This window comes from Haliotis cracherodii, unplaced genomic scaffold (assembly GCF_022045235.1).
Source record: "Haliotis cracherodii isolate W230 unplaced genomic scaffold, xgHalCrac1.p SCAF_22, whole genome shotgun sequence".
Taxonomy (NCBI): Eukaryota; Metazoa; Mollusca; class Gastropoda; order Lepetellida; family Haliotidae; genus Haliotis; species Haliotis cracherodii.
In genome coordinates this window covers 7,346,537-7,361,978 of record NW_027266278.1, presented here as the reverse complement: position 1 = coordinate 7,361,978, position 15,442 = coordinate 7,346,537, and the positions used below count along the sequence as shown (strand labels likewise).

The window sequence follows — 15,442 nt, the reverse complement described above, 5'->3', positions numbered from 1 at the left end:
CCCATGTGTCCCTCGCTAAACGATAGGACAGGGTTCCTGTGGTAGCCAACACTATCCATCATTTCATTAATACTCTCTATAGGTCTGACATTCTCCACGGGGGTGCAGTGGGTACACGTGACCTGAGATTGTAAAGTGGACCTTCCTGGTAATACTTAGCCATTGAGTAGGATAAGAATTATATGTGCAATATTTCAGAAAAAAAACAATACTCAACTATTATGAATATTTCCAAAGATACCCCAATTCTGACACCATAATGTTTTATTGTTGACAAAGATATCCTGTTCTGTCTTTACTTGATGGATTTACAGACTGCGACACCATGTTTAGTCAATGGAACCCACCAGATCCATCAAACAATGCCATTAATGTTTGTTTCGTGCGTAGCTGTTGAGAACTAAACTCTAGGATTGGCGTGACCTTGTGACACGTCTGATAGATAGTGTTGTTCTTGAATTATGACCAGATACTAGTACTGGGATTCACTAAATTGTGTCTTTAACGTATACCCAAAACTGCTGTTGATGTATGTGGTGTTCCTGCTGATGTATGTGGTGTTCCATTTGATGTATGTGGTGTTCCTGCTGATGTATGTGGTGTTCCTGCTGATGTATGTGGTGTTCCTGCTAATGTACGTGGTGTTCCTGCTGATGTATGTGGTGTTCCAGCTGATGTATGTGGTGTTCCAGCTGTTGTATGTGGTGTTCCAGCTGATGTATGTGGTGTTCCTGCTGATGTATGTGGTGTTCCTGCTGATGTAAGTGGTGTTCCTGCTAATGTATGTGGTGTTCCTGCTGATGTATGTGGTGTTCCAGCTGATGTATGTGGTGTTCCAGCTGATGTATGTGGTGTTCCAGCTGATGTATGTGGTGTTCCTGCTAATGTATGTGGTGTTCAAGCTGATGTATGTGGTGTTCCTGCTGATGTATGTGGTGTTCCTGCTGATGTATGTGGTGTTCCAGCTGTTGTAGATGGTGTTCCAGATGATGTATGTGGTGTTCCAGCTGTTGTATGTGGTGTTCCAGCTGATGTATGTGGTGTTCCAGCTGATGTATGTGGTGTTCCAGCTGATGTATGTGGTGTTCCAGCTGATGTATGTGGTGTTCCTGCTGATGTAGGTGGTGTTCCTACTGATGTATGTGGTGTTCCAGCTGTTGTATGTGGTGTTCAAGCTGATGTAGGTGGTGTTCCAGCTGTTGTATGTGGTGTTCAGGCTGATGTATGTGGTGTTCCTGCTGATGTATGTGGTGTTCCAGCTGTTGTAGATGGTGTTCCAGCTGATGTAGGTGGTGTTTCAGCTGATGTATGTGGTGTTCCAGCTGATGTATGTGGTGTTCCAGCTGTTGTATGTGGTGTTCCAGCTGATGTATGTGGTGTTCCAGCTGATGTAGGTGGTGTTCCTACTGATGTATGTGGTGTTCCAGCTGTTGTATGTGGTGTTCAAGCTGATGTATGTGGTGTTCCAGCTGTTGTATGTGGTGTTCCAGCTGTTGTATGTGGTGTTCAGGCTGATGTGTGTGGTGTTCCTGCTGATGTATGTAGTGTTCCAGCTGTTGTATGTGGTGTTCCTGCTGATGTATGTGGTGTTCCTGCTGATGTTCGGGTGTTCCAGCTGATGTATGTTGTGTTCCTGCTGATGTATTTGATGTTCCAGCTGTTGTATGTGGTGTTCCTGCAGATGTATGTGGTGTTCCAGCTGATGTATGTGGTGTTCCAGCTGTTGTATGTGGTGTTCCTGCTGATGTATGTGGTGTTCCCGCTGATGTATGTGGTGCTCCTGCTGATGTATGTGGTGTTCCAGCTGATGTATGTGGTGTTCCTGCTGATGTAGGTTGTGTTCCAGCTGATGTAGGTGGTGTTCCTGCTGATGTTCGGGTGTTCCAGCTGATGTACGTGGTGTTCCTGGTGATGTATGTGGTGTTCCAGCTGATGTATGTGGTGTTCCTGCTGATGTATGTGGTGTTCCTGCTGATGTATGTGGTGTTCCAGCTGATGTATGTGGTGTTCCCGCTGATGTATGTGGTGTTCCTGCTGATGTATGTGGTGTTCCAGCTGTTGTATGTGGTGTTCCTGCTGATGTAGGTCGTGTTCCAGCTGATGTATGTGGTGTTACTGCTGGTGTGTGTGGTGTTCCAGCTGATGTATGTGGTGTTCCTGATGATGTATGTGGTGTTCCAGCTGATGTATGTGGTGTTCCAGCTGATGTATGTGGTGTTCCTGCTGATGTATGTGGTGTTCAAGCTGATGTATGTGGTGTTCCTGCTGATGTATGTGGTGTTCTTGCTGGTGTGTGTGGTGTTCCAGCTGATGTATGTGGTGTTCCTGATGATGTATGTGGTGTTCCAGCTGATGTATGTGGTGTTCCAGCTGATGTATGTGGTGTTCCTGCTGATGTATGTGGTGTTCCAGCTGATGTATGTGCTGTTCCAGCTGATGTATGTGGTGTTTCTGCTGATGTATGTGGTGTTCCAGCTGTTGTATGTGGTGTTCCTGCTGATGTATGTGGTGTTCCAGCTGATGTATGTGGTGTTCCTGCTGATGTATGTGGTGTTCCAGCTGATGTATGTGCTGTTCCAGCTGATGTATGTGGTGTTTCTGCTGATGTATGTGGTGTTCCAGCTGTTGTATGTGGTGTTCCTGCTGATGTATGTGGTGTTCCAGCTGATGTATGTGGTGTTCCTGCTGAGGCACAAAATACAGGTTGGGCCTTCAGGAACATAAAATGTATGAAATTATTTCCCTCTTTAAACTGATGTGAATCACACTTCACCTAACCACACGGTGCAAAAGTGATCTGATAGAGAAACACGGAGAGTGACTGTTCCACAACAGACTGCTTGGTGTTCCAGTGTCAGCTAGAAGCTCCTGGACTTGAGAGGGAGATCCGCAAGTTGACAGTTATACCTTTCATAATCTATCACTCTAATATCATTATTTGTAGTGTGTTTTAGTAAGCCCTTGAACACACGGTTCTTGCAATTCAAACAACGTCCAGATGACTTTTTTGAAATGATACTTTGAACGCAGTATTTTCGTTTCCGATTTCCTTATACTACTTAACCCGAATACACATTTCTGTATATCATTAGAAAGCCCTCGTGAAAGCCGTTACAGAAGTATTAACATATTTAACTTATCTCTTTAATCAGAGTATGTGTTTCTAAAATAGTTTTAGAAATTCTGACAATTTTGTCGAAAATGCTTCAGGAAGCCATAAATAACGTCCTTTTCCTTCTGAATTCATATTTGCCGACGTCCCAAGAACGCCCTTTAAGATTGGGCCATTTAGGTGTAAACGGCGTTTCTATTCACATTTGAATCGGCAGGGCTATTTCAAGATAAACACTAATATTCCAGTGTATTGGTAATTGTTCCTATAATGTTGCACCTGTGAAGATTCGTGTTAGAATAGGTCTTCATTAACTCATGCTTGTTGTAAGAGGCGCTTAACGGGATCGGCTGGTCAGGCTGCTGACTTGGTTGATGTCATCATATCTCAATTGCGTGGATTGATGCTCATGTTGTCAATCACTGGATTGTCTGGTCCAGACTCGATTACTTACAGACCGCCGCCATAGAGATGGAAACACATCACATCCGCATCACATGACATCACATCCACATCACGTGACATCACATCCACATCACATGACACCACATGACACCACTTCAGATTACATGACATATGGCCAGGCTCACTGACTTGGTTGATGCATGTCATCGTATCCCAATCGATGCTCAGGATATCAGTCACGGGATTGTCTGGTCCAGACTCGATTATTACACACCGCCGTCATATAGATGGAATATTGCTGAGTGCAGCGTTAAACAAACAAGCAGACAAACAAACATTGTTCACTGACTCGAGGAGCTGACAAACCTCTGAAAAAACATCTGAAAAATAGCCATTTACCGCTTGCCAAGTCAATATTCTGATTGAACTGACTGAAGCGGCAGAGAAATATTTGAAAACGGACGTTCACAGAAACCAAGTTGGCTTCAGCGGCTTCAAGCCTGATCCTCAGTATGAGATGTAGCAAACAATGCTTTTGCTTTCCATGTCCTAGAATAATGTCTTTAAAAACATTAAAGCCACGGTAAAAGATTAATTGATCTATGCATGTATAATATATACAAAAGATAATTAAAAAGATTACTCAATGTCTTTGATTTCAAAACAGTGGGTTGCTGCCGACTGCGCTACAAAGACACATACAAGTAAGGAAGTAATTTTCCTAGTCATGACCTAAACTGTTTTAGAGGATCTCGCAAGGAATAGAACATGACATATTTAATACGAATATATACGCGGGGATATACAAATTATGGCTCGATCGCTCATTCATGACCACTGGTGTTGGGGAAAATGCAGATCATCTAAAGATGCAAAATTCAGACTATGAAACAGCAGAATGCTGGGTGGATGTTTTTAAACCATCGGTGATTTTGTGATGGAACACAGCCCCGTAGGAGCGTTTCACAGAGTGGGCGTGGCCGAAACATACATCGGAGGGGACTTCGAGGCCCAGGCATCAGTGGCACCGATACAGAATATTCAGGATAGATATAGCAAAAGACAGTACTGAATATAAACATATGTACTCCAGTATCTACATTTATACTGATTCTAAATTCGGTTCTGTAATTAAAACAGTCGCTAATTGATCAGGGTTTTAAGGATGCACTTCTTTACTGATGGAATCATACCTATCATATTATATCAAAGCAATGCACAGGAGATGCAGGTAATGCATTCTTTATGATAATAGGGACGTGTGTGTGAAAAACGAGATTCAATAGAGTGAGAAAATATACAAATAATATGTAGATGTTTGTGTATCTGTATGCATTAATTTTATATTAAAAAAAAGAATGAACAACACACACAGCTTTCTATATATGGTACATGTCATTCCAAATGTAGCTGGTCTACAATGCGAACCAAAATTATATAACGATTTCGTCTTTCCGCCCCAAGGCACTGAACTTGGATACGTCTATAGAAGAGCGCACAGCATAGTTTAATCAAAACCAGTCTGCTTGAACTTGTTTTCCTCTCTCCCAGCGCGATATTTGAGACGTTAAGAGACGGTACCAAGTTAACACTGAAGTCTTCTCGACTGGTTGGACAAACTAAAGCCGACTTGAAATCTGTGACGTCAGAACTGGCGATGGTGACGTCACAGACTGTGTACTTGAACTCTGTGACCTTGGTCCCGAGGCAGCTGACAATGACGCTTTATGTGGTCAAGTTTCTGTTGAATTCGGCCAAAACCGGGTCAACTGAAAGATGACGTTTGCTGCCCAATGCGTCAGTGTATGAGGCCAGATTTTGAATTGAAGAAATATCATAATTTCCCCCCTAATTGATATGTATTAATAAGGCGACGGGTTGCTTTATTAAAGAGCTACAGAAAGAAATTGACGTATATTACGTTGATAAATTATCTATAACGTCACGTGACCACCGCCATACTGGTCTGAAGCTGGACACAGCAGAGACGACAGTGACGAAGTACAAACATGGGATGAGGGTAGTCGGCACCGTTTTCGGTTCTCCCGTCCAATTTAGAAGATTGACATGGAGTACCAAGGACATTGTTATTGCCTTGTCTTTTAATACAAACACAAGGAATGAGCGGTGTGTGAATAGAACTTCAGATGCACCACCACTAATCTGCCAGTTCTAAGGATTTTCCCTGATTGTATTTGTTCAGCAAATTTAACTAATAATTGAAAATAAGTGGAATGAATACGTGTAATTTTCATCACCTCAGCATTAAAATGTACAGGAAAATTCGTAACCCTATTCACCACCATTCAATGAAATGCCGGGGCGGACTCACTGCTCGAAATTTGTAGTCTTCATTCACAGCCTAGATTATCTGTTGTCTTTATTACAAAGGTGTGAATGTAAGGAGAAATTGTTAAGTTTTACCAGCTAATTTGCAACTGCTGGGGAACGAATGTTTACACACGTGTTCGCGGTGGCCATGCAGACAAGTCAACAACAAATAATCCTAATGCTTTTATTTCTTAAACATATTTAATAAACAAATAAACAAAGTCGCAAAAAAACTCGTAGACGAGGCCCTCCCGCGAGTTTGTTATTATTATTAGTTACATGGTCCTGTGGTCAGACAGGCAATCAGTAAGGCAGTCAGACGCGCACAGGCAGGTGTTTGGTTGAGTTTAGAGACGATAAAACTTAAGAATATAGCCTCATATATGTTAATGATGCCATATACAAACACAGAGTGCACTCTTTGGAGACATATTTGAATGAAAGGCCAACAGACTGTGTAATCTGAAGTAATGAACATTATTTTTATTTCCCACCTGTTATCAAATTAGGTGAGACATCTCCAATACTTCCTGATTCACCAGGGTCAACATGACAGTACACATACGAAAAACAACACTAGTGTGAATATATAAATCACTCTATGTTACTTCAATACAAACACAACTTTACTTTTATGGTGAGTAGGTTCATGGTTTGTTTGTGTTGTCTCAAAATGCACAGCAATATTCAACTATATGAGGGCGGTCTGTAAACACTCGATTCTGGACCAGACAATCCAGTGATTGATATGATGAGCATCGATCCACGCAATATTAAGGTACAATGACATGCATCAAGCAGGTCAGCGAGCCTTAATTACCACTGATAGGTGCATCTGTGACAATTTTAAGCAGGGTAGCCGGTGTGGTGTGGTGTGGTGTGTGTGTGTGTGTGTGTGTGTGTGTGTGTGTGTGTGTGTGTGTTCAGAAGTGGCCATACCCCTCCCCTTTTTTTAAATAAATAACTTTCCCCTACCAGAAACTAAGTAAATATATAACATGATGGTCGTTAAATGGTGTATATTGCGTTTGTGATACTTTCGGTGGAGTCAACTTTGACAACTAGGCTATTCCACCGCCCTGCTCTAAATGGAAGATTGTTCCATTATTTTCTGGGCAACTTGTGACACACATAACAGTTCCAGTGTGGTTGACTATATGCTTGCCTCTACTGATTTATTCCAAAAAAAATTCTTCAAAAGGGCTGACAATAACCATTTTTCCAGTTGTTTGTGCATCAAATTGGAAACTCAATAAAAACAGATGAGTGGCTAGTGGGTGGATGGTCTTGCCTCGGGAAGATGGGTGGGACTGTGTCTAAAACAGAAAGAAATCTGCAGCCCTGAGGTCTCATAGAGGTACCGGTACTAGCTTTGATACTTACGGGAGGCTACACAATGTTTTCAAGAAGCTGTTTAGGGGGGCAACAAAGAACTGTGTTAATAAATTCAAGAAAGGATCCCAGGGGTTTTCGGAAAATCCTTAAAAGAGGGAGAGGCAGTCGTACAATCACCATGACTACATCACTTGAGCAGTGGCGTAACGATGTTAGACATCTGTATGTCAGTGACACTATGGATTTGGTGTGGTGTGGTTGGATCAGGATATTGGTGATGTACAAGTGTTTATCTACCTATTTTAACAGAGATTATATAACTGTCTTCGCCAAGACTTGCACAATGCTACTGACGTATCCTCCAAATGTAAATCATATGGACAATTCAAAACAATGCTTTTTTCTTTCTTTCTTTGTTGTTTAACGCCGCACTCAGCAATATTTCAGCTATATGACGGCGGTCTGTAAATAATCGAGTCTGGACCAAACAATCCAGTGATTGACATCATGAGCATCGATCCACGCATCAAATAAGTCACCGAGCCTGACCACCCGATCCCGTTAGTCGCCTCTTACCACAAGCATAGTCGCCTTTTAGGGCAAGCATGGGTTGCTGAAGATCCATTCTATCCCGGATCTTCACGGGTCCAAATCAATGGTCTGTAAATCTTATAAATCTGTACTCCTATTTAGGGATTTTTAAAATTTTTATTTACGCCTGTTTCCATGGAAATAATTTAGACTTAGCTGAAACGGAGGAAGGTATCGTTTCCCGGGAAGAACTAAAAAAAACTATATAAAAAATTTTTTTATCCAAACTTGGCACATGTATTGACCAATGACTGAAATTATGCCTTTTGCTATTTAGGAATGTCAAAACAATTGTTTATTTCCCGTTTCTATGGCAACAAGTTTGAATTTGACTCGGTTCATGGTGGTGTTCGTAGGTAATCTTTCATGACACTTTGCACACACAGCAAGAGACCAGGTTGTCAAATGGTGCATTTTGCTACTTTGGCGTTAATATTCATATTTTTTGTGTTTCCATGACAACAAGTTTGATTTTGACTCTGTTCATATTGGTGTGTACCTGGCATAGAAATACAATTCCCAATCCATTGTATTGTTTGAATAGTTTAATAGCTCAATACCTTCTCTTGTATAAGGACAGACAGATTAGATAGAAATTCTCTCATGAAGTTGGGTGGCGGTCGGATAGCCTACTGGTTAAATCTTTCGCTCTTCACGCCGAAGACCCGGGTTCGATTCCCGACATGGGTACATAGAGTGAAGCCCATTTCTGGAGTCCCCCGCGGTCATATTGCTGGAATATTGCTAAAAGCGGCTTAAAACTACACTCACTCACTCATCAAGTTGGACTTAAAATAGCAGTAAGATGATTTGTTCTTTCGAATTTGTGGGGGCCTGGGGGATTTGTCATCTTCTGATGACTCTTGTTGTAACAGCTTTCATGAGCATGATTACACATAACATTCCAAGATTGTTTACAGTTTGAGCTACATTATGTGTTATGATATTTATACATTCATTAATCACGGTATTATTAAAAAACTGCTTGTACAAAGTTGTTATATTCTTAAGCTGCCATTCCCCATGATGTAGGTATAGAGTGAAGGAAATAGTATCTCGGTACATTCAAATTCTGACATTTCACAGGACACCCTTGCTTCTGTGGCACTTTACAGCCCCTGGAAATCAAATTCGTCTATTGCTTGTCAAACTTTCCAATCTGTCTCTCACAGTCTCACGCACCTGTCTACAGTCTGACCAAGTTTTATAACCTGGTCAAGGCGGCTTTACCATAGACTTCTCGTCCGCTGTGAGTCGGAGCGACTGTAGCGCACGTGCTGCGCGAAATTCACGTCGTTGAAACTGACACAATTGTAATATATACACACAAGTCGTATGAAGATATTACAGCCAGCCAGAGAAATGGAAAAGAATACTCTTGCATGTCCACATAATCGCTATATATACAATACTCTGGCACTCAAATTTGTGAAGGCTTTAAAACTTTCTAATCCACATCTACCACACCCAAACAACGCGCCTGTACATTCAGGTCGACCATACTTTAAATGACAAAATTTTGTTCAGATTTTTAAAATTCTATTAAACTTTCAGTAAGGCTAAATGAAATATTTAAAATATGGTCAAACCTACAAATTACAGGATTAGTAGATTTTATTGAATAGGGTCCAGCACACCTCAGATAGTTTAACAAAATCTGCAAACTTACAGCCAAAACGTATCATCTGCAAATAATCGCATCTGTACCAGACGATCAAGTGATTGATATTACGAGTATAAAGACCCACGCCGCTGACTTGGTTGATGCATGTCATCGTATCCCAAATCCGTGGAGCAAGGCTTATGATGTCAATCACTGGATTGTCTGGTTCAGACTCGATTATTTACAGACTGCCGTCAATATTAGTGAGGTGAGATGAAATGTCCTGAACACACGACATTTTAACCTGCATGATAACTAGATTAAGACACAAGGATAGCACAATCTATTTTTAGTGAAATGAGACTCACAAATAATAAAAACGTTTATCTATAAAGAAAAGTAAATAATGCATACATTCGTTGGTGTGCGTGTCTCTCTGCAGTAGACACATACTGTCTTGTTATGGTTATTTCATGGTGGTTTGCTTGTTGGTTAACACCGCACTTAGTAATATTCCAGCTATATGACAAATCGAATCTGGATCAGACATTCCAGTGATCGACACCACGATCATCTATTTACGCAACTGAGATTCAAGGGTATGCATTCAAACCAAGTCACTGAGCCTGACCATCCGACCCGACACCCGACCAATTAAAACAAGCATGGGTTACTGAGGATCTGTTATAACCCGGAACCCAGACGGGCTGCCAGCAGTTATAACATTGAACATCCACCTATAACTATTCATATGGTAACACGCACTCTCCAAAGACGACCACACTTGTCACGGTTATTTAGACCCGTGAAGACTTGGGGTAGAATAGGTCTTCAGCAACCCATGCTTGCCGTAAAAGGCGACTTTGCAGACTTAGTCGATGCATGTCATCGAATCCAATTGCGTGGATGGATGCTGATGATATCAATCACTGGATTGTGTGGTCCAGACTCGATTATTTACAGAACGCCGTCATATAGCTTGAATATTGCTGAATGCGGCGTTAGACAACAATTAAACAAAGGCGTTAGACAACAAATAAACAAACTCCGATCTCCATATTGTGTTTTCATTTGGAGACTGTACGCCTACAACATTGTATACATGGGAAAGGGAAAATGCTGTTTGCAAACCACAAACGCTGTCGCCCAAATATGCCTGTCGCTTTGGGCGGGCAGTTTTGGCTCACAGCCAATTCCTGATCGTGTGAAAAATGTAAATATTGTCAGTAGCTTGATAAGCCTAAAGCAAAGCATTTCTTGTTTCCTGGATATGTCTTGTTTCCTTTTTTCTATTTCGGGTATTTTAATAAGAATTATAAAAGATTGATTCACTGGGTTATTGATTTATATGACAAAACTCCTGCATTGCAATAAATAGTAATATCTAACTGGTACACCAGGGACCCACTCTGTAATATTTAGTATGGGATAAATTCAGTATTCAAATAAATATAGATATTAGAGACCAGCCTGGGAAAATACTCACAGAGAATATGATTAAGTTTGGACCAAGTGTAGAGGGATAGGGGAGAAGGGGTTATGAATTTTGTTTGATTAGAACAGAACAGGATATTTATTCATGTAAAAGACTTGGGCTTCTGCCCCTTCTCTAGCAGTGTCAACAACACACATGCACGTTCACGTGATCTTGGTTTGACCTTGTTATGTTTCAAGCAGTGACAAGGACGTACCTTGACTTAACACATTTTCAACATTGTAAATCATTCATATCTATACATTTCTCAAGAATAATCGGCGACTAGGCATAATGTCTCAACACACTGTTTGCCAACCGGTTTTGCCGATTCGTTAGTCGCCTCTTGCCACAAGCATAGTCGCCTTTTACCACAGACTTGGGTTGCTGAAGACAAATTCTATCCTGGATCTTCACGGGTCGGGATCGGAGTGTAGTCAGGCTCAGATTGATGGGAGTATAAGCATGGGCACTTTTAAAACTGAAATAAAGATTTCAATATGGGTCTTTGTGTTAGACACAGTAGGCATGGAGAACAATTCTGTCAGGTTCATCAACTCCCAGGAATCATTATGCACCTGGTGTATAAATCTCACACTATAGCACATGGCATTGTTGGGGCAAACTCGGTACGCAAACTCACAAACACACAGGAAGAGCCCCAAACACAGCTATGAAGTTGATCAGGCAACACTGTTTCAAAGTGATGCCTGGCGGTTCCTATACATCGCATATGTTATAATGGGGGCCTCGCTATTAGGACTAAAGTCGGAGATAAGCAGTTTTTATTTCACTTATAATGACACGTTTTTAAGTTTTGTTTTGATTTAGGGAGTTTATAACTGTTGTAAATGGTCTACTTAAATCAGTTTCACTTTAAACAGTGAAACAAAGTAACTTTAATTTCGGATAGAAACTGTGATCTCTGTGAATTTAATTAGAGGGATGACTGAAGCACTAAGATGATTCATTAAATTATTACATGTTAATATACCCCGAACACTTTGGGGAAACTTATATAAACGTTTTACTTTCTGTAATGTGACTGGTAACTGGAGACATATATGCATGTCTAAGAAGTCAGTGGCCTCCTATAAACAGTGAATGAAGGAATTTGAATCAGACTGGCCAAGAGGATGAATATAATTAAATAGATGTATGAACTTCCAAAAACGCAATTGCCTGCTATGTGAGACAAAACCGTGTAAAAAATTCAGCTCAAAATGAAGTAAATATGTATGAAGTAAATATCTACTTTGCTGAAATGTTTATGCCGACATTTTGAAAAGTGATCACGTGACAAAGTTCCTCTGCGTCGGTCAGTGTCGTGTCACAGTGATATGTCCACGTGAGGTGCAGCTGGTCCAAATGTCAGCTGGTAAACCTGCTGGCGAGAGTAAATCTCACGAGACTTTCTAGAACTCTTTGTTTCTTCATAATGCACGGACATCAAGTATAAGCCTACATTATGTTTATTGGTTTGATGGGGCCACTGTACTGGGGATTTAGGGACACCTTTCCTTCAACAACTGACAAGGGAAGAAAGTATAGGTGTTCTGTGTGTCGCAACCAGCTCCACTATTGGTATGTGCATGAAGCCATGGCGTTTGCAGACAACACAACTGTATTGGAAGGATATTTGTACCTCCACTGTTGAAGATTTTGATCTTAGCTAACATTGCTATTTTAAATTCAAGCGACTAAGATCAGTTTGTGCAAGTGGAATAGGACAGTTGTAGGGTGATTGTAAACTTGACTGTAGCGCCAAGGATCGATTGTAATTAACATTGTTCTATGCAAGTGGGCCCTGGTCTCAAATACTGTGATATGTTGGTGATTTATAATGACTGTTTCCTACAAATGTAGGCGTTGTAGGATTGTAGAATTTGGGATTCGGTGAGGTAGCAAGGCCGTAGTTAACTTTTTTTGATGGGGGTCAAATATTTGTACAAGTATCACTTGTCCCCAAGTTGTATTTTCATGATCCAAATAGAACTGTTTTCTATAAAAAAAATTAGTGGGACAACTGGTAGTGAATTGCCACTTCGTCAGCAATGAACAGAAATGATGCGGGCCTCTGAAACACACCCGCCTCTAATACAGGCTGTGTCAACTGCATGCATGAAACTGATAGACTCATGAAACTCCTAGGCGCGTGGGCGCCAAATAGAGGAAATAGGGATCTTAGGGCTTACAGTCGGTTTGGTACATTGTGACTGTATGTGGTTTAGTTTGCGCATTAGATAATACTGCAGCTTATTGATGGCGTACTTATGATGATTTTTGCAATATAAGAATGATCATTATTTCTTAGAATGGATTTACGTTTTAAAATTAAAATTCATATTCCACGTATTTTCAACACATTTTGGCCATAGAAGGTGATAACGATTGGTAAAATAAGGTCGTTATTAAAGGTATTTAGTTGAATTATAAATCCTATGTCTTTAGTTTCGCCAAACCTGTATAGTTTGTAATAGGCCTATAGTTATATTCTTCCTGAGGAGAGTCAATTGTTTCTCATCGTTGTAATGGTGCCGCCTTTAAAAGACAACTATATGCACTTTGTGCCACAAAGTGAACAAACACCTTTCAATTTGTCCTCAGACACTTGAACATACGTCCATACGTGACGTCATCCATATCGAAAACTCATGTGCGCCAAGGGAGATAACTCTTTCGAGTACTCGAGCACTAGCTCACTCAAGTTATGGATCTACGTGAATCGTACGATTACCCGCGTACCCTATTTAAAACCTATGTATAAATACACTATGAAATAGTTTGATAAAGGAATACATTTGATACATTAAAATCCATGTGAGGAATCGATCTCACACACTTGGCAGAATTTCTGCTCCATAAAATGTATGATCGGCGTGTTTATACAAAGTTCAATATCTGGTTGCCATTTACTCCAGTTGAGGAGGTGACTGGTTTTCATGTGCAAAACATACTTTTCCTTAGAAGGATTATAAAGCTCCCAGAAACTGAATAACTTGTCGTCTATCATAAATCATCTTTGCAGATGGTGGCCGATGGGTATCTATTGCCAAAGAACATTAGAACATGAGAAGTGATACATTTAATTGTTCTTTCCCTTTTGAAATGTCTCGTTTGGTGAATTACGAAGGTCGCGGAATAATACACACAAAATATTCATGCTTGGAATATATCCTTAGAAGCCATAATGCAATTAGTTAGGTAAGTATGTATATGATACACTTATTTCCGTGGGAGAAAGACCCGTTCAAGCGATCTCCTATTGGGCAGGATAACGGCTTGAGTTTAAATAGAAAAATTGTCTCGTTTGGTGAATTACGAAGGACGCGTAATAATAGACACAAAATATTCATGCTTGGAATATATACTTAGAAGCCATAATACTATAAGTTAGGTAAGTATGTATATGATACACTTATTTCCGTGGGAGAAAGACCCTTTCAAGCGATACTACTATTGCCTGAGAGCACGGCTTTCCTTGAAACGGCGTAGAATTGTCTCGTTTGGTGAATTACGAAGGACGCGTAATAAAAGACATAAAATATTCATGCTTGGCATATATCCTAAGAAGTCATAATGCTATTATTTAGGTAAGTATGTATATGATACACTTATTTCCATGGGAGAAAGACCCTTTCAAGCGATACTACTATTGCCTGAGAGCACGGCTTTCCTTGAAACTGCGTAGAATTGTCTCGTTTGGTGAATTACGAAGGACGCGTAATAAAAGACACAAAATATTCATGCTTGGCATATATCCTAAGAAGTCATAATGCTATTATTTAGGTAAGTATGTATATGATACACTTATTTCCGTGGGAGAAAGACCCTTTCAAGTGATACTACTATTGGGCAGGATCACGGCTTGGCTTGAAATGGCGTAGAATTGTCTCGTTTGGTGAATTACGAAGGACGCGTAATAAAAGACATAAAATATTCATGCTTGGCATATATCCTAAGAAGTCATAATGCTATTATTTAGGTAAGTATGTATATTATACACTTATTTCCGTGGGAGAAAGACCCTTTCAAGTGATACTACTATTGGGCAGGATCACGGCTTTGCTTGAAATGGCGTAGAATTGTCTCGTTTGGTGAATTACGAAGGACGCGTAATAATAGACACAAAATATTTATGCTTGGAATGTATTCTTAGAAGCCATAATACTATTAGTTAGGTAAGTATGTATATTATACACTTATTTCCGTGGGCGAAAGACCCTTTCAAGCGATACTACTATTGGGCAGGATCACGGCTTGGCTTTAAATGGCGTAGAATTGTCTCGTTTGGTGAATTACGAAGGACGCGTAATAAAAGACTCAAAATATTCATGCTTGGAATATATACTAAGAAGTCATAATGCCATTATTAAGGTAAGTATGTATATGATACACTTATTTCCGTGGGAGAAAGACCCTTTCAAGCGATACTACTATTGGGCAGGATCTCGCATGTTCATGAATGTGTAACAGACAAATGTACTAATGTTTACCCTCTCCCTCCGATTTCACACACAAAATACTGTTGATTTTACATTCAAATGGGTCGAACTTTCGCAGCTATAGACTCGGGAGTGAAACACTAAAT

The 15,442-nt window shown here is 40.4% G+C and overlaps 1 protein-coding gene across 1 annotated transcript; it reads left to right on the top strand.

The window, feature by feature from the left end:
• The first annotated feature begins 527 nt into the window (after positions 1–527).
• LOC139471456 (ATP synthase subunit a-like) lies at positions 528–2,724 on the top strand. The gene is made up of 6 exons (XM_071253817.1): positions 528–760; positions 1,008–1,012; positions 1,260–1,285; positions 1,428–1,608; positions 1,805–1,980; positions 2,350–2,724. Exons 1-6 carry the CDS (start codon positions 528–530, stop codon positions 2,722–2,724), a joined length of 996 nt encoding a protein of 331 aa, XP_071109918.1.
• Positions 2,725–15,442: the final 12,718 nt, after the last annotated feature.

Excerpts from the sequence above, each read along its gene's own strand:
- LOC139471456 (XM_071253817.1), top strand. The coding sequence starts at position 528 with ATGTATGTGGTGTTCCTGCTGATGTATGTGGTGTTCCATTTGATGTAT. Across the intron at positions 1,286-1,427 it reads TAGATGGTGTTCCAGCTGAT|CTGTTGTATGTGGTGTTCAA; the intron begins GTAGGTGGTGTT and ends GTGGTGTTCCAG. Across the intron at positions 1,981-2,349 it reads TGGTGTTCCTGCTGATGTAT|CTGATGTATGTGGTGTTCCA; the intron begins GTGGTGTTCCAG and ends GTGGTGTTCCAG.